This window comes from Gopherus evgoodei, chromosome 10 (genome assembly GCF_007399415.2).
Source record: "Gopherus evgoodei ecotype Sinaloan lineage chromosome 10, rGopEvg1_v1.p, whole genome shotgun sequence".
NCBI lineage: Eukaryota > Metazoa > Chordata > Testudines > Testudinidae > Gopherus > Gopherus evgoodei.
In genome coordinates this window covers 53,532,794-53,553,288 of record NC_044331.1, presented here as the reverse complement: position 1 = coordinate 53,553,288, position 20,495 = coordinate 53,532,794, and the positions used below count along the sequence as shown (strand labels likewise).

The following is a 20,495-nucleotide window of genomic DNA, read 5'->3' as shown; positions in this document are numbered from 1 at the left end:
AGAGGGACAATTGTTTTCCCGTGGGCTGTGTCTGTCCATACTGGGCACTGAGGTAAACGTACAGCTCCTCCAGACTGGAGAGTGTGACTGTAACAGCCAGGCGGCTACAGGCAAAGGGGTTGTTTCCCTTCACCTGAGGCCATAAGTTACAGTGTTTACACATACAGTAATTTTGGATAAGGAAACCCTGGGACCAGGTGCATCCTTCCAGGCAAGTATTGCTTGGAAGTCAGGCTGCAGTTGGAATCCAGCCCAGGTTCATAGCAGCTGAAGGTCATTGTGCTCTGATAGATGGAGGGTGCTGCCGAGGGCCTGAATGGACCTTGGTAGATTGAACCCTGCTTACAATTGGGCTGCTACAGAGCCAGGCTGTGATGGGTGGCAGATGGGCTGCCAGCTGCTTGTGCTGGCTGTCATGTGAGTAAGTGCATCAGGGCTGCCACACTGGCTCTTTGCTAACGTGGCATTGACTTAAATCCGGCTGCCGAGGAGGGCTGTTTCGGCCAATGCTGTTGTCCTGAAGAGATGGCAAATGCTGATGCTGAGGGTCCTTTCAGGCTGATAGTTACAGTTGGTGGAGCTGGGCAGCCAGGCTCCACTGCTGCAGAGGGAGGGGATTCTGAGCAGGTGCTGGTGAGGGCAGCCTGGAGCTTCAGTGAGCCTTCAGCGTCACCTCCACGGGGAAATGGTCGCTGACAGCCAGGGCCTGCATGGGAACAGCAAGTGGGGACACAGTGTAACAGCTCTGCCAGCCTAGATCCACCTGGCGACATGCAGCGGGTAACCTTGCCAGGGGACTTTCCCCTGCCCAACCTCGAGACTGGCAACATCCCCAGCTGGGTCTCAGAAAGGGTGAAGATCTCCCTTAGCCTTACAGAGCTAGAACTGTCCCCACGCTGGAGGTTCCTAGGGGAAGGGCCTGACACCCCTGACTTTCAAGCTGTATGTTTCTAGGGAGAGAAGAGCTTGTTTAGAGAAGTTTTAAATGCACTAGTTATTGTTTACCTTATCCGTGGTGCCCTGTATAGCTATGGATTCCTGGCCACTAAAGACACCTACCCTGGAAGGGATGAAAAAAATAGTTCCCATCGCCTTTGTGACAACTCTCGGATGCTGCTGGGTAGCATGGAGCGTGCACAGAGTGAGGCGGGGAGCTGTGGTGTACAGAGCTCATCGGTGACCTGTTTGCTTCATCACTTGTGAGTGCTGCAGGCATCCAAAACTCCCTATGATAAAGCCTTGAGCGCTCACCTTTTCCTGGCTGAGTTGCAGACATCCCTGTCATTGTTTCAAAATGTTTTATAAACGAGGATGCTTGGGTCTGGCCAGAGGCCCTGTGTGGTCCTTAAGGGTGCCCCTAGTATGACTGTCCCACACAGCCAGGGCATCTACCCTGGAATTTAACAGGCAGGAAAAGCTTCACTGTCTAAAGGAATTAAATGGTTGCTCTCTGGGGATCAGTTTCAGCCCACCATACCTCGGCTTCTTCCAGTTTGAAAGCTTGTTGGAAATCATAGACAGCAGCAGACTTGGGCTTGATGGTTTTCTTCAGCTTGGAGCCACACACCACAATCCTGGAAGACAACAACAAAGACTCAGGGTTAAACCCTGCACTTTCCAGGGGCTTTCATTTCAGATTCAAACACAGCAAGGCAAAGCCCCGACTTGGGGGCTCTGGGGTTAGTATCAGCGGGGCTGAGAGAGAGCTCAGAGCTGGGCTAGTCCTCAGCCCTTCTTTTTCCAGCGACCAAATGCTGTCTGCCATTGTCTGTGCCTGGCCTCCGAGAGCGGCTCTCTGCTGAGAAACAAGAGCTAAGACCTAGGCAAAGAAGCCCCCCACCCAAGGCTTTCACTGGAGCTCTCCTAGTTCATAGATAGGCAGCCAGCAAAGGCAGAGTGCCATGTGAGTCCTGATCACAACTGCTCTGTGGATCCACCAGACTGAGGATCCCTGCCAGCAGCTGCATTCACTTGCATGTCCTCTGTGTGCTGCGTTCATATTGCCCACGCAATCGACCTGCTGGCTGCAGCCGACCCTTCCCCCAGAACGCAGGCACACACCTTCCCACACACAGCCATTCTCCTGACAGGCCAAAGCCACTCAGCCTGTTCTGAGATTTGTTAACACCCCACCAGGAAATACAGAGGGAACCCTTGGAAATCTCCCCTGTCTGCAGGTGGGTCTCTGTGCCAGGAGCCAGGGTCTCCCTGCAGGGTCGGAGGAACGTTAAGGCCTTAGGGCTGCACCATGCTTGCCAAGAGAAGCCTGCCCATTGCAACGCTCAGAAAGGCGGCGTCTCACCTGTCATAGGCACAGTCTGACTTCCCAACAGTGGTGTCTGCGCTGTCAGGGATGAGCCACTCGAACACCTCACTGGTGCGCAAGCGGATGGACCCCCAGTCCCCTTTCTTGACGTAGGAGCAGTCGGCATTGAAGTCTCCCAGGAAAATGATATTCTGTGGAAGGAACAGCGTGAATGGGCTGGGTGTTTGGTGCTGGCAGGCACTGGGACCGGGCATGAGAGAGACCGGCATGCGGGCAATAGCTCCATTAGATGTTCAGTGCCTGAGCACGGGCTTTGGGCCCTTTGGACTGCGCTATGAGGACTGAGTGAAAAGCAGAATTTGCATCCCAGGGAAAGGCTGAAACTTCACTGTTTGGTTTTGTCTTGAATTGGGACAAAAAGTCAAAATATCAAAGTTTTACATGGAGTGGAAAGTTTTGATTCAGAAAGGTCTACAGCTTTTGTTTTGGATCAGATGTTAAAAGATGTGTGCCGAAGCTGTTGCATTGCCTCATGGGAGTTGTAGTTCAAGGGCCTTATACCCCCATTCCCCAATGGGCCATGTTCCCTGACCAGACTACATCTCCCATGACGGAACACACCATGGATCAGGCAGAGGGGAGACTGTGGTGTATCATGGGAGATGGAATCCATCCAGAGATCCCATAGGGGAGAATGGGTAATGGGGCGCCTGAACTACCACTCCCATCAGGCCATGTTACAGAGCTGGCAGATGCAGTTCACTGCCAAACCTCCTCAAAATGAAATGTTTTGATGCCGTTCAACAATCCAAAACCCTGTACTTCAGGTCAACATGACCCTACATCAGATGGTTCATTTCCATTTTCCTGCAGAAAAATCAACAATTTTCCATCAACATTTCCCCGAAGATTTTGCAGAAACTGCATTTTCCATCAAAAAGGCTTTTTGCCAGCCACCAACCTCCCAGAGACATGCTACTGATGCAGGACCAGGCACTAGGCACAGAGCTCTGGCACTCTGCCAGCAGAGGCTGTCCATGCAGGAACAGCCTCCTGGAACCAGGGGAGCTCTGAGTCTGTCTATAAACTGCCCGGTCTGTGCCCCACAGAGCCAGGCCTGCAGGAGGTGGTGATGGCACATGGTCTGTGTCAGAGAAACGTGGGCGTTTTTGTGGCATTTAGCCACTGTCCCACAGAGCCGGAGACACAGACGGCTACTTACAGTGGGGGCAAGTAAGCCTGTTGTTAGTGGAACTATGCCATCATCACCCTGGAGCCATCTGGGAGCAGACTCCAGACCATGGAGCATCCCGGCCAGCTCTTCTGGGGATGAGATCTCAGCTGATCGCCTGCACAGCATGGTGGGAGAGGGAGCTGGGTTCTCTGGCCTGGATGATGCAGGAGCTCAGACTGGATGGTCAGAACAGGCCCTTATGGCTTTAACAGCTGTGAATCTAAAGCCCCTTCATACGTTCACATGGGACTGGGTTTGCACCCGGATACATCTGCTTACATCAGTCCCCCACTTGTCGATGACATCTAAGTAGACATCGTAGAGGGCGTCGATCTCTGCCACAGCCTCGCTGGGGGGCGTATGCAGGGGCACCAGCACGAACTCCTGCCCCTCTGCCAGAGACAGAAGTTACAGAGTCATCACACACATCACAGAGAGCCATCTCGCACACATGCAAAGCTCTCACAGGCACACAGTCATCACACACATGCGCGCACACACAGCCATCTCATGCTCACACACACCCAGCCATCGCACACATGCACACAGAGAGCCATCTTGCACACACGCAGAACTTTCACATACACAGTCATCACACATGCACACACCCAACCAGCCATCACACACACACAGCCATTTCGCGCACACACAAGTTTCACACAGAGTCATCACATGTACACTCACTCAGCCATTGCACATATACACACAGAGAGCCATCTCGCACACATACGGAGCTTTCACACAGACACCTCATGCTCACACACACCCAGCTATCAGACACACATTCAGAGCCATCACGCATGTGTGCACACACTCACAGCCATCATACACATGCATGCGCACACACCTCACACCATAATACACACATACACACACACAGCCACCATACACATGCAGTCCTGTACCGTAAGATTTGTCCATCAGCTTCAGTAACACCCCCAGCAGCGCTGCCCTGGGGCACCCTGACCTAGTGGGGACAAGAGTGCCCTGGCCCAGGGGACATGTTCAGCTCTCTCTCTTCGTCTACATAGGGGTGGGAAATCTTTTGGCCCAAGGGCCACATCTGGGTGGGAAAATTACATGCAGGACCATGAATGTAGGGCTGAGGCAGGGGGTTGGGGTGCAGGAGGGAGTGCGGGGTGTGGTGCGCAGGAAGGGGCTCAGGGCAAGGGGTTGGGGGTTGGGTGCTCAGGGCAGAGGGTTGGGGTGCAGGAGGGGTGTGGCAGGGGGCTCAGGGCAGGGGGTTGGGTATAGGAGGGGTGCGGCAGGGGAGTTGGTGTGCAGTAGGAGTTCGGGGTGCAGGCTCCTGCCTGGCGCCACTTACCTTGAGTGGCTCGGGCAGGCAGTGGTGCACAGCAGGGCTGAGGCAGGCTCCCTGCCTGCCTCGGCCCTGCGCCGCTCCCGGAGGTGGCCAGCATGTCTAGCAGTGGCTCCTGGGCGTGGGGTAGGGCAGGCAGCTCCGCCATGTGCTTCCCTCACCTGCAGGTACCACACCCAAAGCTCCCATTTAGTGCAGTTCTCCATTCCTGGCCAATGGGAGCTGTGGGGCTGGGGCCTGCAGGCAAGGGCAGCACACGGAGCCCTCTATCCCTCCCCCTCCGCCCGGGGCTGCAGAGACATGGTGCTGGCCGCTTCCCGGAGCGGTACGGGGCCAGGGTAGGCAGGGAGCCTGCCTTAGACCTGCTGTGCCATGGGGCTGGCAGTCCCACGGGCCAGAGTGAAAGCCCTGATGGGCCAGATCCAGTCCGTAGGCCGTAGTTTGCCCTCCCCTGGTCTACATCCATGAGTGTCCTGTCCCCTATTAGCCAACATAGCCAAAGCCCCATGCCCCACAGGGTGGGTGAGAATGGGGAATCCGGAGGTGAGATTTGAGCATCTCGCGACATGCCCCCTGTGCAGCTCTCACTATGCACATACACCAGATTGTAGCTGAATGTGACTGCAGGGTTCAGTCCCCCGCATACTGTTTTAGCCAGTACCCTCACCTGGGGGGAGTGGACCCCCACAGCCACATTTCCCAGACCTAGCAGAGTCTTCCTGCAGCAGCCCTGAGCCCAGAGCAGAAGGGCCAGGTCCCCCTCTGCTGGAAGCAGTGACAATGCACCCATCCTGGGGCCATGAATCTGTCACCCCCTCAGCGCAGCACACGAGCCAGCACGTGTCTCCTGCATCGCTCAGAGCTACCCCTTCCCAGACATTCACCCTACTCAAGGATGCAGCTGGCCAGCGTGCTCCAGCTCAGTGGGGCTCACAGCTACTCTGAGCCTCTGACTGGTGCCTTGAGCTCCAGGATGGTGCAAACCGGGGGCAGGGCCCTGCGTGGGGTTGGGCAGGGACTTGGCAGGGCTGGAGTCACTCCCATCAGTGGGCTCTGCTTACTCGAGTTGGGGGACGAGAACTTCACGATGAAGGGCTCCCGACTGAAGGTGTTGCTTGGGTCTGGGTACTGGTACGTGGCCACTACAGACACCGTCTGCGTCCTGGGTGGAAACAGCAGGAAGGGGAGAGAGTCAGTAAGAGGATGGGAAGGGGGCTCTGGCTGTTCATGCCGAAGGGTTTGGCTTGGTTGGGGCTTCCCACCCCTCAGTCCTAACCCACAGTCCCCTACTGTCCCAGCCCTTGGCTCCCCACCCACAGCTGTGTCAGTGCCCCTCAATCCTGACCCCCAGCCTCCTACTGTCCCAGCCCGGGCTCCCCACCCACAGTTCTGCCAGCACCCCTCAGTCCTGACCTGTAGCCCTGGGATCTCCACCAACAGCTCTGCCAGTGCCCCTCAATCCCAGCCTGCTGCACCCTGGTCCCCAGCTATTACAGTGCAGCTCTGCCAGTACATCTCCAGCCTAATGTGTCACCAGAAGGCAGACCTCTCATGCCCAGTGGATCACCTGCTGCTACAGCTCCTCAGTGCTGAGATATTCCTTGTCAACACAGGAGACATTGGTCCTGAGGCAATGGGCCAGATCCTCAGCTGGTGTCAGTTGATATAGCTCCACGGCCCTCAGTGGTGCTGCACTTGTCAGCATCAGCTGCAGCTCTGGCCCATTGTTCATTAATTCATTTGTTCAGCCGTTTGAACACAGTGAGATGGCCTGGGACAGCAGGATCCCTTTGGTCCATGTCAGAACCAAGCCAGCCCCAGGGTGCTGAGAGCATCAGGCAGCAATGGTTCACTATACATTTTGTTCATTTTCGTCCATGACTCTTTTCTCTGTTATTTGACTCGGGTTTTAACACATCAGGACTGCTCAGATACAGCCCGATACTCATGTCCTCTAGAGCTATGATTCTCAGCCTCTGGTCTGTGGACCCCTGGGGGTCCACGGACTATGTCTAAGGGGTCCACAAAAGATTTAGCCTGAGACCCAGGTGAATGCCCAAGCTCCTGTGGATGCCCAAGGAGTGACAGAGCTACTGAGAGCTGCATAGGCTGAGAAGCCCAAATACCTTGGAGATGCCAGGACCACTGCACCTGGACAGCATAGGAAGGATCTCAGGGGAATTAGTCAATGTGCTGGATGGTGTCAGTGTGTTTCAGATGGATGCCCTTCTGACAAAGTGGTAAATATACTTGGCACTGAGCTGGGATCCGGTGGAGCAGGGAGGGACAGGGTCCCCCTACTTGCCTGCTGCCCACCCTGGGTGGTGGCCCACTCCCTACTGGCCATTAGGCCCACAGGCCTGAAGGAGAGGGCAGATATACTAAATCCGGCCGTTGGGCCACACAAGCCCTGAGGGAGGGCACTCATATTGATTTTTGCCCCTTGGCTACACTGTCCCAAGACAAGGGGTGATCGTACAGACTCACCGGGGTGGAAATAATAAATCTCACCCTGCCCCAAGAGGGGCTGGGGGGTGCTTGTCCCATGACATCCCCCAAGCAAATATCGCCCCGGCAGGAAATGCTGCATGTGGGACATGCTGCCCAACAGATGTGTTTGGAAGCATAGAAATACACAGCTACTGTGACACAAAGGGCCTTAGCTCTGACCCCCAAATCCCAGCCCTCACTCCCCCCAGACTATGAGATCGCTTTGTGCCCAAACACTATGGGTGTCATTCTTGTTTAAACTAAGACCCCTCTATACCACAGTGCCAGCTTAAAGGGACCTGAGAGGAGGTGTGAAGGGACCACTCTGTGTGGGGCCAGGAGCACCACAGACGCCGTGGGTCAGGTTCCCCAGGAATTGCTGCTGATGTACACAGGGGGAGGCAAGCCAGGCCTGTCTCCAGGCTGGCAGCTGCTGATCCAGCCTCTCCCATGAGCCCTGTTACCTGTAGATGAAGAGGTACATCTCCATGTAGTTCTCCCGACCCAGGGGCTCGCTGATCTCATAGCTGTATTGATGCTTCGATGCACTGTGGGGTGACACAAAGGAGAACAGCAGTGATGACTTCACAGGCTGGCCTTGGGTCTGAGTCTCCCTCTCCGATAGTGTCAGTAGGGTGCCCCCAATGTACCCAGTGGAAGTGCCAAGGGAACCAGGCCCTAGGCACGGACCTGACAGATAAACACGTCCAGTCCCCCATGAGCCATTCCCCACTTTACTCTCCCAATGCTCCCCTTTACCCTGCTCTTTGTGTGGGGCAGAGGAGGGTCCTGGCACTAGGCACTTACTTGGCACTCAGGTCTTCTCCCTACAGACACCAGCTAATTAGCCAGCCCACAATGCTCCTGCGCCCTGTGCTCACACCTTTCACAGCTGATCTCCAGCCTGCACTCTTGTGTGGCCCCTCTGTGCGCCCACCAACTGCAGAAGCTGAAGGAGACTCTCGCTGTCGGGCCTAGGACACATGGTTACGCGCCATCTGCTGCTGCGCAGGGCACACATCCCTTCCTGACACTGACACAACCCTATGCACAGATAGGTGGCCCCGTCCAGCTGAGGACCTCGTGCTGACAAGGCTGGATTCAGCCTCCCAGACCCTGGAGCATGGAGCCAGCCGCTTTGCCTGGTGGCTGCTCTATGGCCTCGTTTATCACTGTGACATTGTCTAATTAAAATATGACCATGCAAATCATTGTTGCTACCACTGTTATATAATTGCACCAGACCTTATACAACGTGTGATGTATGGCCAGGAAGAGTTAAGCATCCTTCCAGATAAATGACACAGAGTCAACCATTAGAGACGTGTGAATGGTACTTAGGACCACTCCATCCTAGATAGGCTAGAACTTTGAAATGCAAACCTGTATTGTTAGAGAAATGGAGGGGACGGTAATTGTATGTGTGTACTTGTATCTTGTAAATGTTAGCCAGGTAAACAGACCGTTCCTGCCTGTCACTATAGCTATTGATTCAGAGATCAAAAAGGAATATTAACATTTAAATGAACTGTGAACATAGGCTATCACTTTGTTTGTCTCTCTCTTTCAAATGTATAGCAGATCACCTGAAAATGATGGAAAATGGGCAATTGTTTTATGTTAATCTGTGTGGATAACTACTTGGATCCATTTCAAAGTCTGCTTGAGTGCCTATTGTTTGCCTAGGGACTTGAGCTATCACAAGAAGGCCTGAAGATGTATAAAGGTGCCTTGGGTCCCAATCTTTTGTATCTCTGACGTGCACGATGCTTCATGCAGGGAAAGCTTAAGTTGTAAGGCCGAGATCCCAGTCCTAAGCTGGAACACCCTGAATATAAACATTGAACTATAACATATGAACTAATTCTGAAAGAACTCTGCAACTACAAAGCTCACCATCTCTACTATGAATTTAATCTCAAGAACTGTACTCATGTCTGTATGTATAGATCTTTTAACCAATACCCTCTACTTTTTTTAAATAAATTTTAGTTTAGTTAATAAGAATTGGCTGTAGCATGTATTTGGGTAAGATCTGAAATATTCATTAACCTGGGAGGTAATGTGTCCAATCCTTTGGGATCGATAGCACTTTCTTATATGATGAATAAGACTTTCATCATATCTGACTTGGGTTTCTGGGTGGAGGCGAGACGGGGTTGCTTTAAGGGAACTGTGCTATTGACTTCTGGGTAACCAGTGAGGTATTATAGAAGCAGTTTTGCGCTAGTTTGGTAAATCTAAGTATTGGAATATCCCCCAGCTTTGAGGATTGTCTGCCTCATTCTTTGCAGTTCACCCTAATTGAGAGACCTCAGTTGGCTCCCCTGGGACTCTGGTCAGAATCACTAATGGGGACTGAGACATGTCCCTGCCACCCACTCTGGAGGTTACCTGTTGAGCTGGTCCAGGAGGTTGGTCACAGCACTGAGATCGGCATCCCGCACCTCCTGCACCAGGGCAATGTCATACCGTGACAGAATCTGTGGGCGGCACAGGGCAGCTGTCAGCGCACAGCTGGGAGCAAACGACAGGGATGGTTGGAGGGGCAGCTCTGTTCCCTGCCCTGACGTGGACCGGCTGTGGACTGGGTGCAGAGCGCTGGGCTCTGCGGTCCGTGGACACCGGCACGGTACAATACACAGCCCCAGAGAGGGACGAAGGTGGCTCCAGCGCCATTTGAATTGTACATGTGCAATGGGCCAGCCTCACTCACTGGGGGATGGACGGAGCCCCCGGACTCTGCAGCCTGGGGAATCAAGATAGTAGCAGGCGCCTGTGCCCTGCCTGTTTCACCAGGGCAGGGATGTCATCCCCGAGAGGGGGAGCCTGGGGCACAGAGAGGGGCAGGGACTTGCCTGGGGTCACACAACAGTGAAGAGCCTGGCCTCTTGACGCACAGCCTCAGCACTCCCTTGGAGCCAAGAGACAAGGAGGGGGCACTGTGCAGCAAAACCCAGGTCCCGCTCCAGGTACTGGCCTGGGTCACAGCAGATCCTGTCTCTGCCTGGGCCTGCTCCACATACCAGAGCCCAGCCGCTGTGTAGGAGCGCACAGCACAAGGAGTCCAGGCTCAGATTTGGGCTCGGTTGGGCCCATCTCTGTGGCTTCCCCCAGAGGTGAGCACAGGAATGGTGATGCCTCTCCTCTGTCTTGAAAGATGCTCCCTTTCCAGAGAGGAGGCAGCTGAGCCTGCCTGTCATGCTACAGGACTGTAAAGAACCCTGGGCAGGGTGCAATTGCAGTGCACCCAGCCAGCCCACAGCCCGGCACCTCCTGGCTCAGTGCTATTTGGTTTCCCCAGTGTTCAGAGCTAGGGATGCCTGGCTGGTGGGTCTCTTTGCTCCTAACAGTATGTGTGTGTGTGTGTGCTGGGGGTGGGAGGGAAGGGTCAGGGAGGCAGAGAAGCCATATCTGCAGGCCATAGGCTGGGTTCAGCACCAGAGGAATGGCCAGGCCAGCTGACCCTGCAACCGCTGAGCTGGCTGGGCTCCAAGCAAGGGCTCTTGGAAAGGCCCATCCCACTGCCAGGCTAGGGTGGTCCTGGCAACCTCCCAGCCATTTCCCAGGGTGAGGGAGCCTTGTGACTAGCTGAGTGGCATCTGTCCCAGGGTGAAGGAGGATCGGGGAGTGGCACACTGAGCTCAGGGAGGTGCTAATGTACCTGGCTGCTGAGCCTGGCATCCCTGGCCTTTCTTCCCTGCCACTGGCCCCTCCCGAGGGACACTATAGAGGGGCTGCCAGTATGGGTCCTGGCTCTCCCCACCACCTGCAATGAAGTTACCCCAGTGATGGATTTGGCCCAGCCTTTCACAGTCGTTTTCTGCCCACAGCCACTTTAAAGGGCTGGAACCAAGCAAGTTCTTGGGATACCAGCTCCCTGCCTGTCTCCAGCAGGAGATCCAGGATCCCAGCAGCCGCTCTGCCTCATCCTCCCTGAATATCCCCCCAGCAGAGCAAGTGTCACCAGTGGAGCCTGCCCGGAGTAACTGGGAGGTCCCCCACTGCCAGCCCCGGCAGCGAGTGCCCCCCGTTACCTAGCATGACGAGACACGGGGCAGGGACTGTAGGGGCCACCCACCCCAGCCACTAGCCTGTCTACTGTGTTCTCCCAGTCCCAGCCGCTCCTCTGCCAGCTGGGAGCTGCTGAGGATCCGCCCCGCCCTCCCCCCAGAGACCATGCCCTGGGTGATTGGGGCGTAGGGTGACCAGGTAGTGAGTGTGAAAAATGCAGGTGGGGGTAATAGGCACCTATATAAGAAAAGCTGTGAATATCAGGACTGTTTCTATAAAATTGGGACATCTGGTCATCCTTGGGCAGGGGGAGCTGAGTCCCAAGGCAGCAGGGTGTGGAGGGTGAGTGTGATCAGCTTGGATCCACTTTCATTCCCCAGCAGAGAGATCATTAGTTCTGTGACCCCCTGAATGAACCCCCAGTCCTCTGAACAGTAGATACTGATCCCCTTTCCGTCCCCTGGGACTCCCCTGCTGTCATCCCCGAGACGGGGCCCTTTTAAAACTTTGCAAACACAAACCATCCCTGGCTGCCACTGAGTTCCTGAACTGGCCCTAGAGCCAGCACCACCAGTGCTTCAGCCCTTACTCCTGCCAAGCCATAACCCTAGGCAGCCTGGAGCCTGGCGGCCTGTACTACTCACTTTCACGATGATGCCTGCGGTGGTCTCGTCGGACAGCTTGCTGTCTCCAAAGCTCTTGATGTTGAAAGCGCAGATTTTCAGGGCAGCAGCTGTGCGCAGCAGGTAGGCCAGGGTCAGCAAGGCCAGCGCTGGCCTCATGGCCCCCATCCTGCAGGCAGGAAGGGACACAGCGTCTGTGGGGATCAGCAGAGAGGTTAGTGTATTGGCAAGGAGTAGGAAGCCGCCTAGAGGCGCTAGCTGGGCTGGAATGATGGGGGGCCTTGTGATGGGTGTAGCCTGCTGCCAGAGGATGCATGTACTAAACTAAACTGCACCTGTCACAACACTCCGGGAAGTCAGTCAGTGTCATTATCCCTAATTTGCGTAAGGAAATTAAGGCACAGAAAGGGGAAGGGACTTGCCCAGTGTCACCCAGTGAATCAGCAACAGAGCTGGGAAAAGAACCCAGGAGTCCTGGCTCCCAGTCACCTGTTTTAGCCCACAGACAACAGTCTCTAAAGCTACCACAGGTATGGGGCAGCCTTTCTGCATGTTCCCTTCATTAACCCTGCATGCCTGTATATCTGAAAATGGCCCAGAGCAAGTGATTGCATTAAACAGCGTTAATGTGAACTTGGACACAGAAGGATGAGAGAAGCTGGGACAGGGAACAAGCTGCTAGTCACCTCTGTTGGTTCTCATGTTGGCTACAGATCCACTAATATTCAAAGCTGGGAACCCTCCCACTTCCTCCCCGCTCACACGCATCTTCCCCATTACTTCCCCAAAAGGGGCAGGGACAGTTGCAATTTCTTCCACATTGTAGCAGGTGTGGCTAGTTCAGGAATTGGAGGATCCCTTACCACTAAGATGACAGATTTGTATGGTGTCTGCATGTCACAGACTGTTGGACTGTCTGCTATAGGGTTGCTAAGGTTATACAGCCCTGCATTTGCAGGGTTAATTACTAAAACAGGAGGGTTGACTGCAAAGACAGGGGTGCTCACTCTATAAGTGAAAAAAATGTTCTGCTTTCTCCCCCGACCACTTTGTTTTAGCAAGAAAATTAGTTACAGAAATTTCCCCAAGCTTTTTAGGGTTAATTTGTGTATTATATAAATTAAACGTTTTCAAATATTTATATACAGCATACATTCTAATATCGAGTACAGTTTTACACATAGAAGAAAGGAAAATAATATAACAATTAAATAAAATATAGCCCTTTGAGTTTATATAAACCCTCTGAGGATAATAAACTTTCACTGCCTGCTTATCCTTGGGAGATACAGGTAGAAACCTTTTGAAAGGTTTTTTTCCTCAGCTTTAACATTTTGCAACATTGTTTAAGGTTTAACTTAAGTCAGTGAGGTTTGCCCAGGATAGAGCAGGAACTGGCGGATCTGTCTCAAGAGGCAGAGGGTTGGTGCAGACCCAGCTGTAGTAAGGAATTCATGCTTTCAGCTGCATATGATTTGGGTATGGATGTGCTATTGGGTTAGGACCTGGAACAGTAACCATAACAGGCATTCTTCACAGTCATGCTTATACTGAGCAAAGCTGAGGCTCTTGCTTCAACCCCAGGTTGCACAATATCTGGAAAAGGATGAGTTTCATAAAGACAGAGCGTAACAGGCAGGCTTTGGAACTGCTGCAGTGACATGGCAATCAGTTATTGCTACATGATCATTTCCCAAAGAACAGCCAGTTGCTACACACAGAGATGGTTAGTTAACTCAGCAATGCAGCCCTGGTGAACCATACAGTCAGACCCCAGCATATTCCATGGTTCCGATAAACAGGTTAGCACAAAGCAGTGGAGCCAAATCACCATGATCTCGGGAAGCAGTTCAGAAAGAACAGAGGAAACAGGGTTACTTACAAAAGTTTCAGAAGTGAAATGTTTTCTAGAGGAGTTGAGGAGAAATGAGGGTTGTCTTCATGGAGCATAAAAATAACAACTCCTGTATCTATTAACTTATTAAACCAACAACATTTAACTAATAGCCCCCATGACAATAAGCAAGCAACAAAGTGTTCTCTACGCATGCTTAATACTTCGATTTACCTCCTTTTACTTTTTCTCCCACCTTTCGCCCCCCTCCCCCCGCACTTTTTTGCAGGTTAGAAGGGTGGCGAGTAGGGTTTTGTTTTCCCCCATTTGCATTTACTAATTTCATTTTGACATTTGCATCAGGTATCACCTTGTTTAAAGGGGCATCTATTTCAAAGGCTTGGTGTCATTGCTACAACAAAGCCAGTTGAAATGAGTTACTTGTGTTCGGCTTCAGAGTCCAAGATCCATTGTTTAAATATAAAACGAAGGTTTGAAGACTTCAAAAATTAATTGCTTTGTTGGACATTTGTCATGTTTTAGGACCAGAGTCCATGGGCAACAATTCTTAATGCCCATTAAACCAAATCCTTGGTTAAAAGCAATTCTGCTTGTCTAGTTAGTTTTTCACAGACAAAAACCATTTAACAGTGCCTGCCAGGAAAGGCAATTCCTCTTTATCTTTGTACAGCAATGTGATGGCTGCTAGCCTCAGAGTCCAGCAAATGTTGCTGCCTTTTGTTTTTCAGGATCCTCTGTCAGCTTTTTGACTTGGAACCAAAAATCGTAACTTAAAGGCACGGCAACAATTGAGGACCTAATACCTTTAACTTTAAATTATCCCAGGAATTACTTTAATAATACTTTTACTTTAACAAGGCTAACTTGTCTCACCTTTACCATTTCATGTTCAAAATCAAAAATTTTAGCTCTTTAATTATTGAAGCAAATGGATTTTTAGCGGAATCCTTTGAAAGCCAATTTATTTGACACATACGTTTCACATACCCCTTCCTTTTAAATAGGGTTGTATTGACAGGGAGGGTTCATTTAGGTCCTTTAAACCTTTCACAATCACACAACTTTATTGCATCTCCTGTTAAGTACCTTTTGCTTAAAATTTGAATTAATTTTAATTAATGGATGGAGCCATTTTTTCCATTCCCTTAATTCAGGCTCATGTGATCTCATGGACACGCACACCCATGCTCCCAGGAAGTGGGCTGAGTGGCATGAATCACACCAAGATGCCAATTTCCAAAAGCATTTTATGGCACATTCAAATTTCCAAATCATCCAGTCACATGGCAGGAATTTTAACTGCTTTGTAGCCAATAGCCAACTATATCTTTTGGGATCAGTCTAAAATGTGTTAAAATCAAAGTGCTTTCCTTTTTAAACTAGTCATTTTGGTTGTTTTAGGATTAACATTACAATTTCCTTTTAGGGGTGTGGTCTGGATCTACCATCAGGCTGATTTGATCTTTATTCCAAGCTGGTTGTTTCCCCATATAATCTCTCTCATCAGATTATTCACCCACGAAAGTTTATGCTCCAATACATCTGTTAGTCTTAAAGGTGCCACAGGACTCTCTGTTGCTTCTCTCATTTAGGTTATTCTCAGTTTCTCCTTCAAGACAACCACTGGTGTTTCTTGGACCTGCATAGCTGCATTCTTTCTTTCATCTAATGAGCACCTGAGTCTGTTTGAGTCTGTGATTAATTCCTGCATAGTTTCCTTCCCTTGCTCATTTAATGTTCTTAGCTTTCTGTACTCCTCAGCTCTCTCACTCAACGCTGCAATTTGTCCCCTTCACTCACGAACCTGTTCTCTCAAGTCCTCCTGTTCCTTCCAGCACAGAACACGATTCCCCGGGATACTCTGCTTTGCCACAATGAATTGCTCTTGTGCCACCCGGGGAGCACTTCTCAACTCCTTAGGTTCTTTGTGCCAACTTAACTTCCTTACCCTCATCTCACCACAATCAATCTGACTTTCCTTGAGCTTTCCTCGTGGCCATACTGAGCCAGAGCCGCATTTACACTATTCATATTCATATTCTCAAGCAGCAATTTTAGCTCCCCATTTTGCTCCCTCTCTTAACTCCTTAACCTTAGGTGTCTTCTCAGCTTTTAACGTAAGCCATGAACACACGTGACCCCGCAGATCAGTCTTAGATTGGATTAGACACACTGCGGTGTGCTAGACCAGGGGTGGGCAAAACTGGGTATGGAAATTGTATGGCAGGCCATGAATGCTCACAAAATTGGGGATTGGGGTATGGGAGGGGGTGAGGGGTCTGGGGGTGTGGGCTCTGGGGTGGGGCTGGGCATGAGGGGTTGGGGATGTAGTAGGGTGCTCTGGGGTGGGACCAAGGGGTTCAGAGGGCAGGAGGGGGATCAGGGCTGGGGCAGGGGATTGGGGCATAGGGGGGGTCAGGAGTGCAGGCTCCGGGCGGTGCTTACCTCAAGCAGTTCCTGGAAGCAGCAGCACGTCCCCCCTCCGGCTACTACATCTCCTGCACACTGCCCCATCCACAGGCGCTTCCCCTGCAGCTCCCATCGGCAGCAGTTCCTTACTAATGGAATTTACGGGGGTGTGCTTAGGGCAGGGGCAGTGTGTGGAGCCCCCTGGCTGCCCCTACACATAGGGACTGGAGCAGGGACATGCTGCTGCTTGCGGGAGTCGTGCAGAGCGGGGCAAGCCCTCGACACTGCTCCCTGCTGGAGCACTGGAGTGGGGCAAGCCCCAGACCCCACTCCCCAGCGGAAGCTCGAGGGCCAGATTAAAACATCTCAAGGGCTGGATGAGGCCCCTGGTCTGTAGTTTGCCCACCCCTCTGCTGAGCTCTCCACTGGCACTATACTAGGCCGAGCATTCCTGTCTGATACGCTCTCAAACACTACTGCCTATCAAGGTGCCCATCTGGGCCACCAATTCGTTACCAACAATGGTTTTAGTAAGGTTTGAATTTATTCAGTGATTAAAGAGACCTCTGCATCAGTCAGCTTGATTGGGATTAAATAATTAATTAACTAGACAGCACAAAGACTAAGAGTATAGTTACCACAGTCCGTGAGCCTGATTCTGCAGCTGGCGACAGGTACCTCGCCCGGTTTGGTTCTGCAATTTGCTTATACCTGGTTGGTACTTATAGGCAGGTTGTTAACAAATCCATTAGTTCATCTTACCGTAGGCTAGAGGAAACCACATCTTGTTTCTGGTACATTTCCTAGTTCCGTTTCCCTGATTTGGACATCTGCCCCTTCCTGTCAGCCTATGGTATTTACAGTGTAGAGGGTACTGCTGATTGTGGTGAAACCTTGCTTGTGAAATCAGAATGACAGAGCGGCATGTTAAGGGTTATGGCATCTTTCTCCTCTTTTCAGTCAGCTGGTCTTTTTTCCCTTCGCAGCATGATGCTTAAGGTGGCAGGGGGAGGGCGGCCTCACAGCCCAGCAATCAGCCTGGACAAGCCTGGTTCACAGGTCAGAGCGCGGGAGTGTTTGTGTGAACTGGCCCCCAGAACGATGAGAGAAGCTGGGACAGGGAGCAAAGCTGCCCAGTTTCAGACAGGCTCCATGCAGGCCCCTGGAACAAATGCTTCATAGCTGAGCTTTGCAGTCTGGACTCATCTCTGCTGACAAGCCTGGACCAGCCAGTCACCTTTGCTGGTGCTCATGTTGCCTACAGGTCTCCTTGGTCCCCTCCCACTTCCTCCCCTCTCCCACACACGTTTCCTCCTTGGCCTCTCCACAGTCAGGGGCGGCTCTACGGATTTTGCCGCGCCAAGCACGGCAGGCAGGCTGCCTCCGGCGGTTTGCCTGCACAGGGTCCCCTGGTCCCGTGACTTTGGCAGACCTCCCGCAGGCGTGCCTGCAGGAGGTCCGCCGAAGCCAGGGGACCAGCGGACCCTCCGCAGGCAAGCCACTGAGGGCAGCCTGCCTGCCACCCTCGTGGCACCGGCAGAGTGCTCCCCGCAGCTTGCCAGCCCAAACACGCGCTTGGCGTGCTGGGGCCTGGAGCCACCCCTGCCCACAGTCACCTTCCAGAGCTCTGCACCAGGCAACCCTGCAACCTGGGGAAGGCTGGGCCTGGTTCCCTCCCTCCTGGAGCACTGTGCAGAGCATGGCTAGCACAGTAATGCCAGGCACACCTGAGGGCTCCACGCAGCTCTCCTTCCCTCCAGTGGCCAGCCAGGCAGCGCCCCACTGGCACTGTCTGATAGCTCTCAAGCTAAGTGCTGCTGTGGACAGTTTCCTTGAAAAGATCAGGGTCTGCACTGCTTAGCTTGAGCCTCTGGAACCATTTGCAAAGGTCCTTGTGGCCCATAAGACTCAATCATCTTCAGGATAGCACAACCAAGGACAATGTCCTGGCTTCTCCTAAGGTGTTAGATAGCCCCACTTGTTAGCAATCTGCAGTGGGGTCTGTAAGGAACCCACAGGGGGAAGGAGACTGTAGGGTCTAGATGCTGACCCCTCCATCTCCACTGTAATGCCGGTCTCCAGAAGGGCCTCCTATGGGCTAATGGGCAGCACTAAGGGATGGCTCTGCTTGAAGGTAGGCAGTCATCACTCTCTGGGAGTATCTCTGGGTAGCGTCCCTGGCACGTGGTGTCTGCTTACAGGAGAACTGAGAGACCTCTGCCCCTTGGCTGTCACCTGCAGTTGAGAGTGTGAATCTAATCACCAAATTCCTCCTGGTGTTTCGTGCTCAGATTCTCCTGATGGGTGACAAGACAGCCCACAACTTGCCGCTGATTATCTGCCCATAGAGCAGTGGCACTCAACCTTTCCAGACTACTGTGCCCCTTTCAGGCAGCTGATTTGTCTTGCATATCCCAGGTTTCACCTGACTTAAAAACAACTTGCTTACACAATCAGACATAATAATACAGAAGTGTCCCAGCACACTATTACTGACAAATTGCCGACTTTCTCATTTTTACCATGTAATTATAAAATAAATCAACTGGAATACAAATATTGTACTTACATTTCAGTGTGTAGTATATAGAGCAGTACAAACAAGCCATAGTGTGAATGAAATTTTAGTTTGTACTGACTTCGTTAGTGCTTTTTATGTAGCCTGTTATAAAACTAGACAAATATCTAGATGAGTTGATGGACTTCCTGGAAGACCTCTGTGTACCCCCAGAGTACACATCCCCCTGGTTGAGCAGCACTGTCATAAAGCACCTCCTGCAAAACACTCCTGGAACCCATAGGCAGGGTTCTTGCTATAACTAATGGTGCAGCCACGAGCTTTCTCTGCACCCAGCAAGATCCAAGGCGAGCTGTCCCTTTGCTCTCCAGTTTTACTCTCAGTCAGTCTGTCGGTAGCAGGGACACTGGATGGGGATCTCTGGGCAGCCTCCACCTTCTCTCTTGCAAATGTCTCCAGCTGAATCTGCATTATCCCTCAACGCCTTCTCTGCATTTTTAATTTCTGATCCCACCTCCCTATTGTGGGTTGGATTTGGAGTTTTTTTTGAGTGTCTATCACAAATCCCAATGCTCAGGTCTCAGCCTTGATCCACAGTAATTCTGCCTTGCTTGTGTCTCCCCGCAAACTTTCATCCCATTTGACTCCAAATCTTCTGGGACTTTCATAGCTGATCCCACCTAGTCGTCCTGATCTCTGCTAATAACAATACATCTCACGTTCAAGAGTGCAGACAAACCTCTGCCTTCGTTAATAGCCAGTCCAAAGCTACAAAGATCACGTTGCCTGTGAAAAATAAAATGAGGCATGCTTTAAAAAGAGAGGCTAGCTCTTACTCTGTAAGCAGCTCCCAGGCATGGGTCTGGAGGGAGAATTTGCAGGAAGCCGCCCTGCTCTCCTGGCTGATAACGCACGGCCCACAATTCTGCTGCTCAGACTGCCCCAGCAGGAGCACAGACAGGAGGCCAGAGGCAGGCGGAATGAGATGGACCCTTCAATGCACGTTTTGGCTCTGGACTGATGCTTCTCTGTAGACAGGGACGCAAACACTCATCCCTGGGAAGGGTGAGTCTGCTTTAATGAGTTCTCTCTTACACTAGAATTAAATAAAAAAGTGCTCAAGGGGAAAACCGATACATTGCCTAATCAGAAGCAGCTAATTTGGTTTGGGAGTGGCACAGAACCCTGAGAACAATGCAAGACAAGAGCAGCAGGATGATCCCTAGCTAGGCAGAGTGGAGAGACCTGCTTGCTCATGGTATTTGTCATAGTATCATGGGAACTAACTCCGTGCAAGTTAAGCAGAGTAGAGAGAGCTGCTTGCTCATGGTGTTTGTCATAGTATTGTGGGAACGCAAGCTCTATGCGTGGCCATCCTTTCCGGATCAAAGGGAAGGGGCATCAGCCTGCTGGCTTCCAGCTGGCCAGTGGTCCCTGGTGGGCTGCAAACCAGACAATCAAGGAGAAGGGAAGCTGTGGCTTAAAAGGAGAAAATTATAAAGGTCTTACTCAGCTTTTACTCAGCCCGTCGACAGCAAAGTCACCCTGGCATCATAAGGCCAGAGTGACACTTGGGCAGAGGCTTTGGGCATTGGCTTTTGGGGCAAATGAGCTTCCCTAGCAAAGCAGGAGACGGTATCGTTCTGAGACACCAGGTGGAGGAGGATTGATGTATTGACGCACCTAAGCACTGTGGCCAGGAATTGGGGACATGGAGGGGGACCTGAAAGAGGCACTGTGAACTGGGGAGTCCAGTGAAAGCCGAGGT

General features: G+C 52.0%; 1 protein-coding gene across 3 annotated transcripts; it reads right to left on the bottom strand.

Moving 5' to 3' along the window:
* Nucleotides 1–85: 85 nt before the first annotated feature.
* On the bottom strand, nt 86–19,601 carry LOC115658613 (deoxyribonuclease-1-like 2). 3 transcript variants are annotated; one of them, XM_030577821.1, is made up of 9 exons: nt 19,564–19,601; nt 11,967–12,139; nt 9,703–9,791; nt 7,773–7,856; nt 5,880–5,980; nt 3,780–3,892; nt 2,303–2,457; nt 1,478–1,574; nt 86–706 (listed from the first exon to the last, which is right to left on the bottom strand). In XM_030577821.1, exons 1-9 carry the CDS (start codon nt 19,583–19,585, stop codon nt 653–655), a joined length of 888 nt encoding a protein of 295 aa, XP_030433681.1. In that variant the 5' UTR covers nt 19,586–19,601; the 3' UTR covers nt 86–652. The 3 variants fall into 3 exon arrangements, with proteins under 3 accessions (XP_030433681.1, XP_030433682.1, XP_030433683.1); XM_030577822.1 differs by lacking the exon at nt 19,564–19,601 and adding an exon at nt 16,848–16,888; XM_030577823.1 differs by lacking the exon at nt 19,564–19,601 and adding an exon at nt 16,246–16,264.
* Nucleotides 19,602–20,495: the final 894 nt, after the last annotated feature.

What these genes read in the sequence shown, in the direction of transcription:
- LOC115658613 (XM_030577821.1), bottom strand. Translation starts at nt 19,585, where the DNA reads ATGCCTGGGAGCTGCTTACAGA. An exon ending in CCGCAGGCATCATCGTGAAA is followed by an intron (nt 9,792 to 11,966) that starts GTGAGTAGTACA and finishes TGCCGCCCACAG; the next exon opens with ATTCTGTCACGGTATGACAT. An exon ending in TCAGACTGTGCCTATGACAG is followed by an intron (nt 1,575 to 2,302) that starts GTGAGACGCCGC and finishes GTTGTCTTCCAG; the next exon opens with GATTGTGGTGTGTGGCTCCA.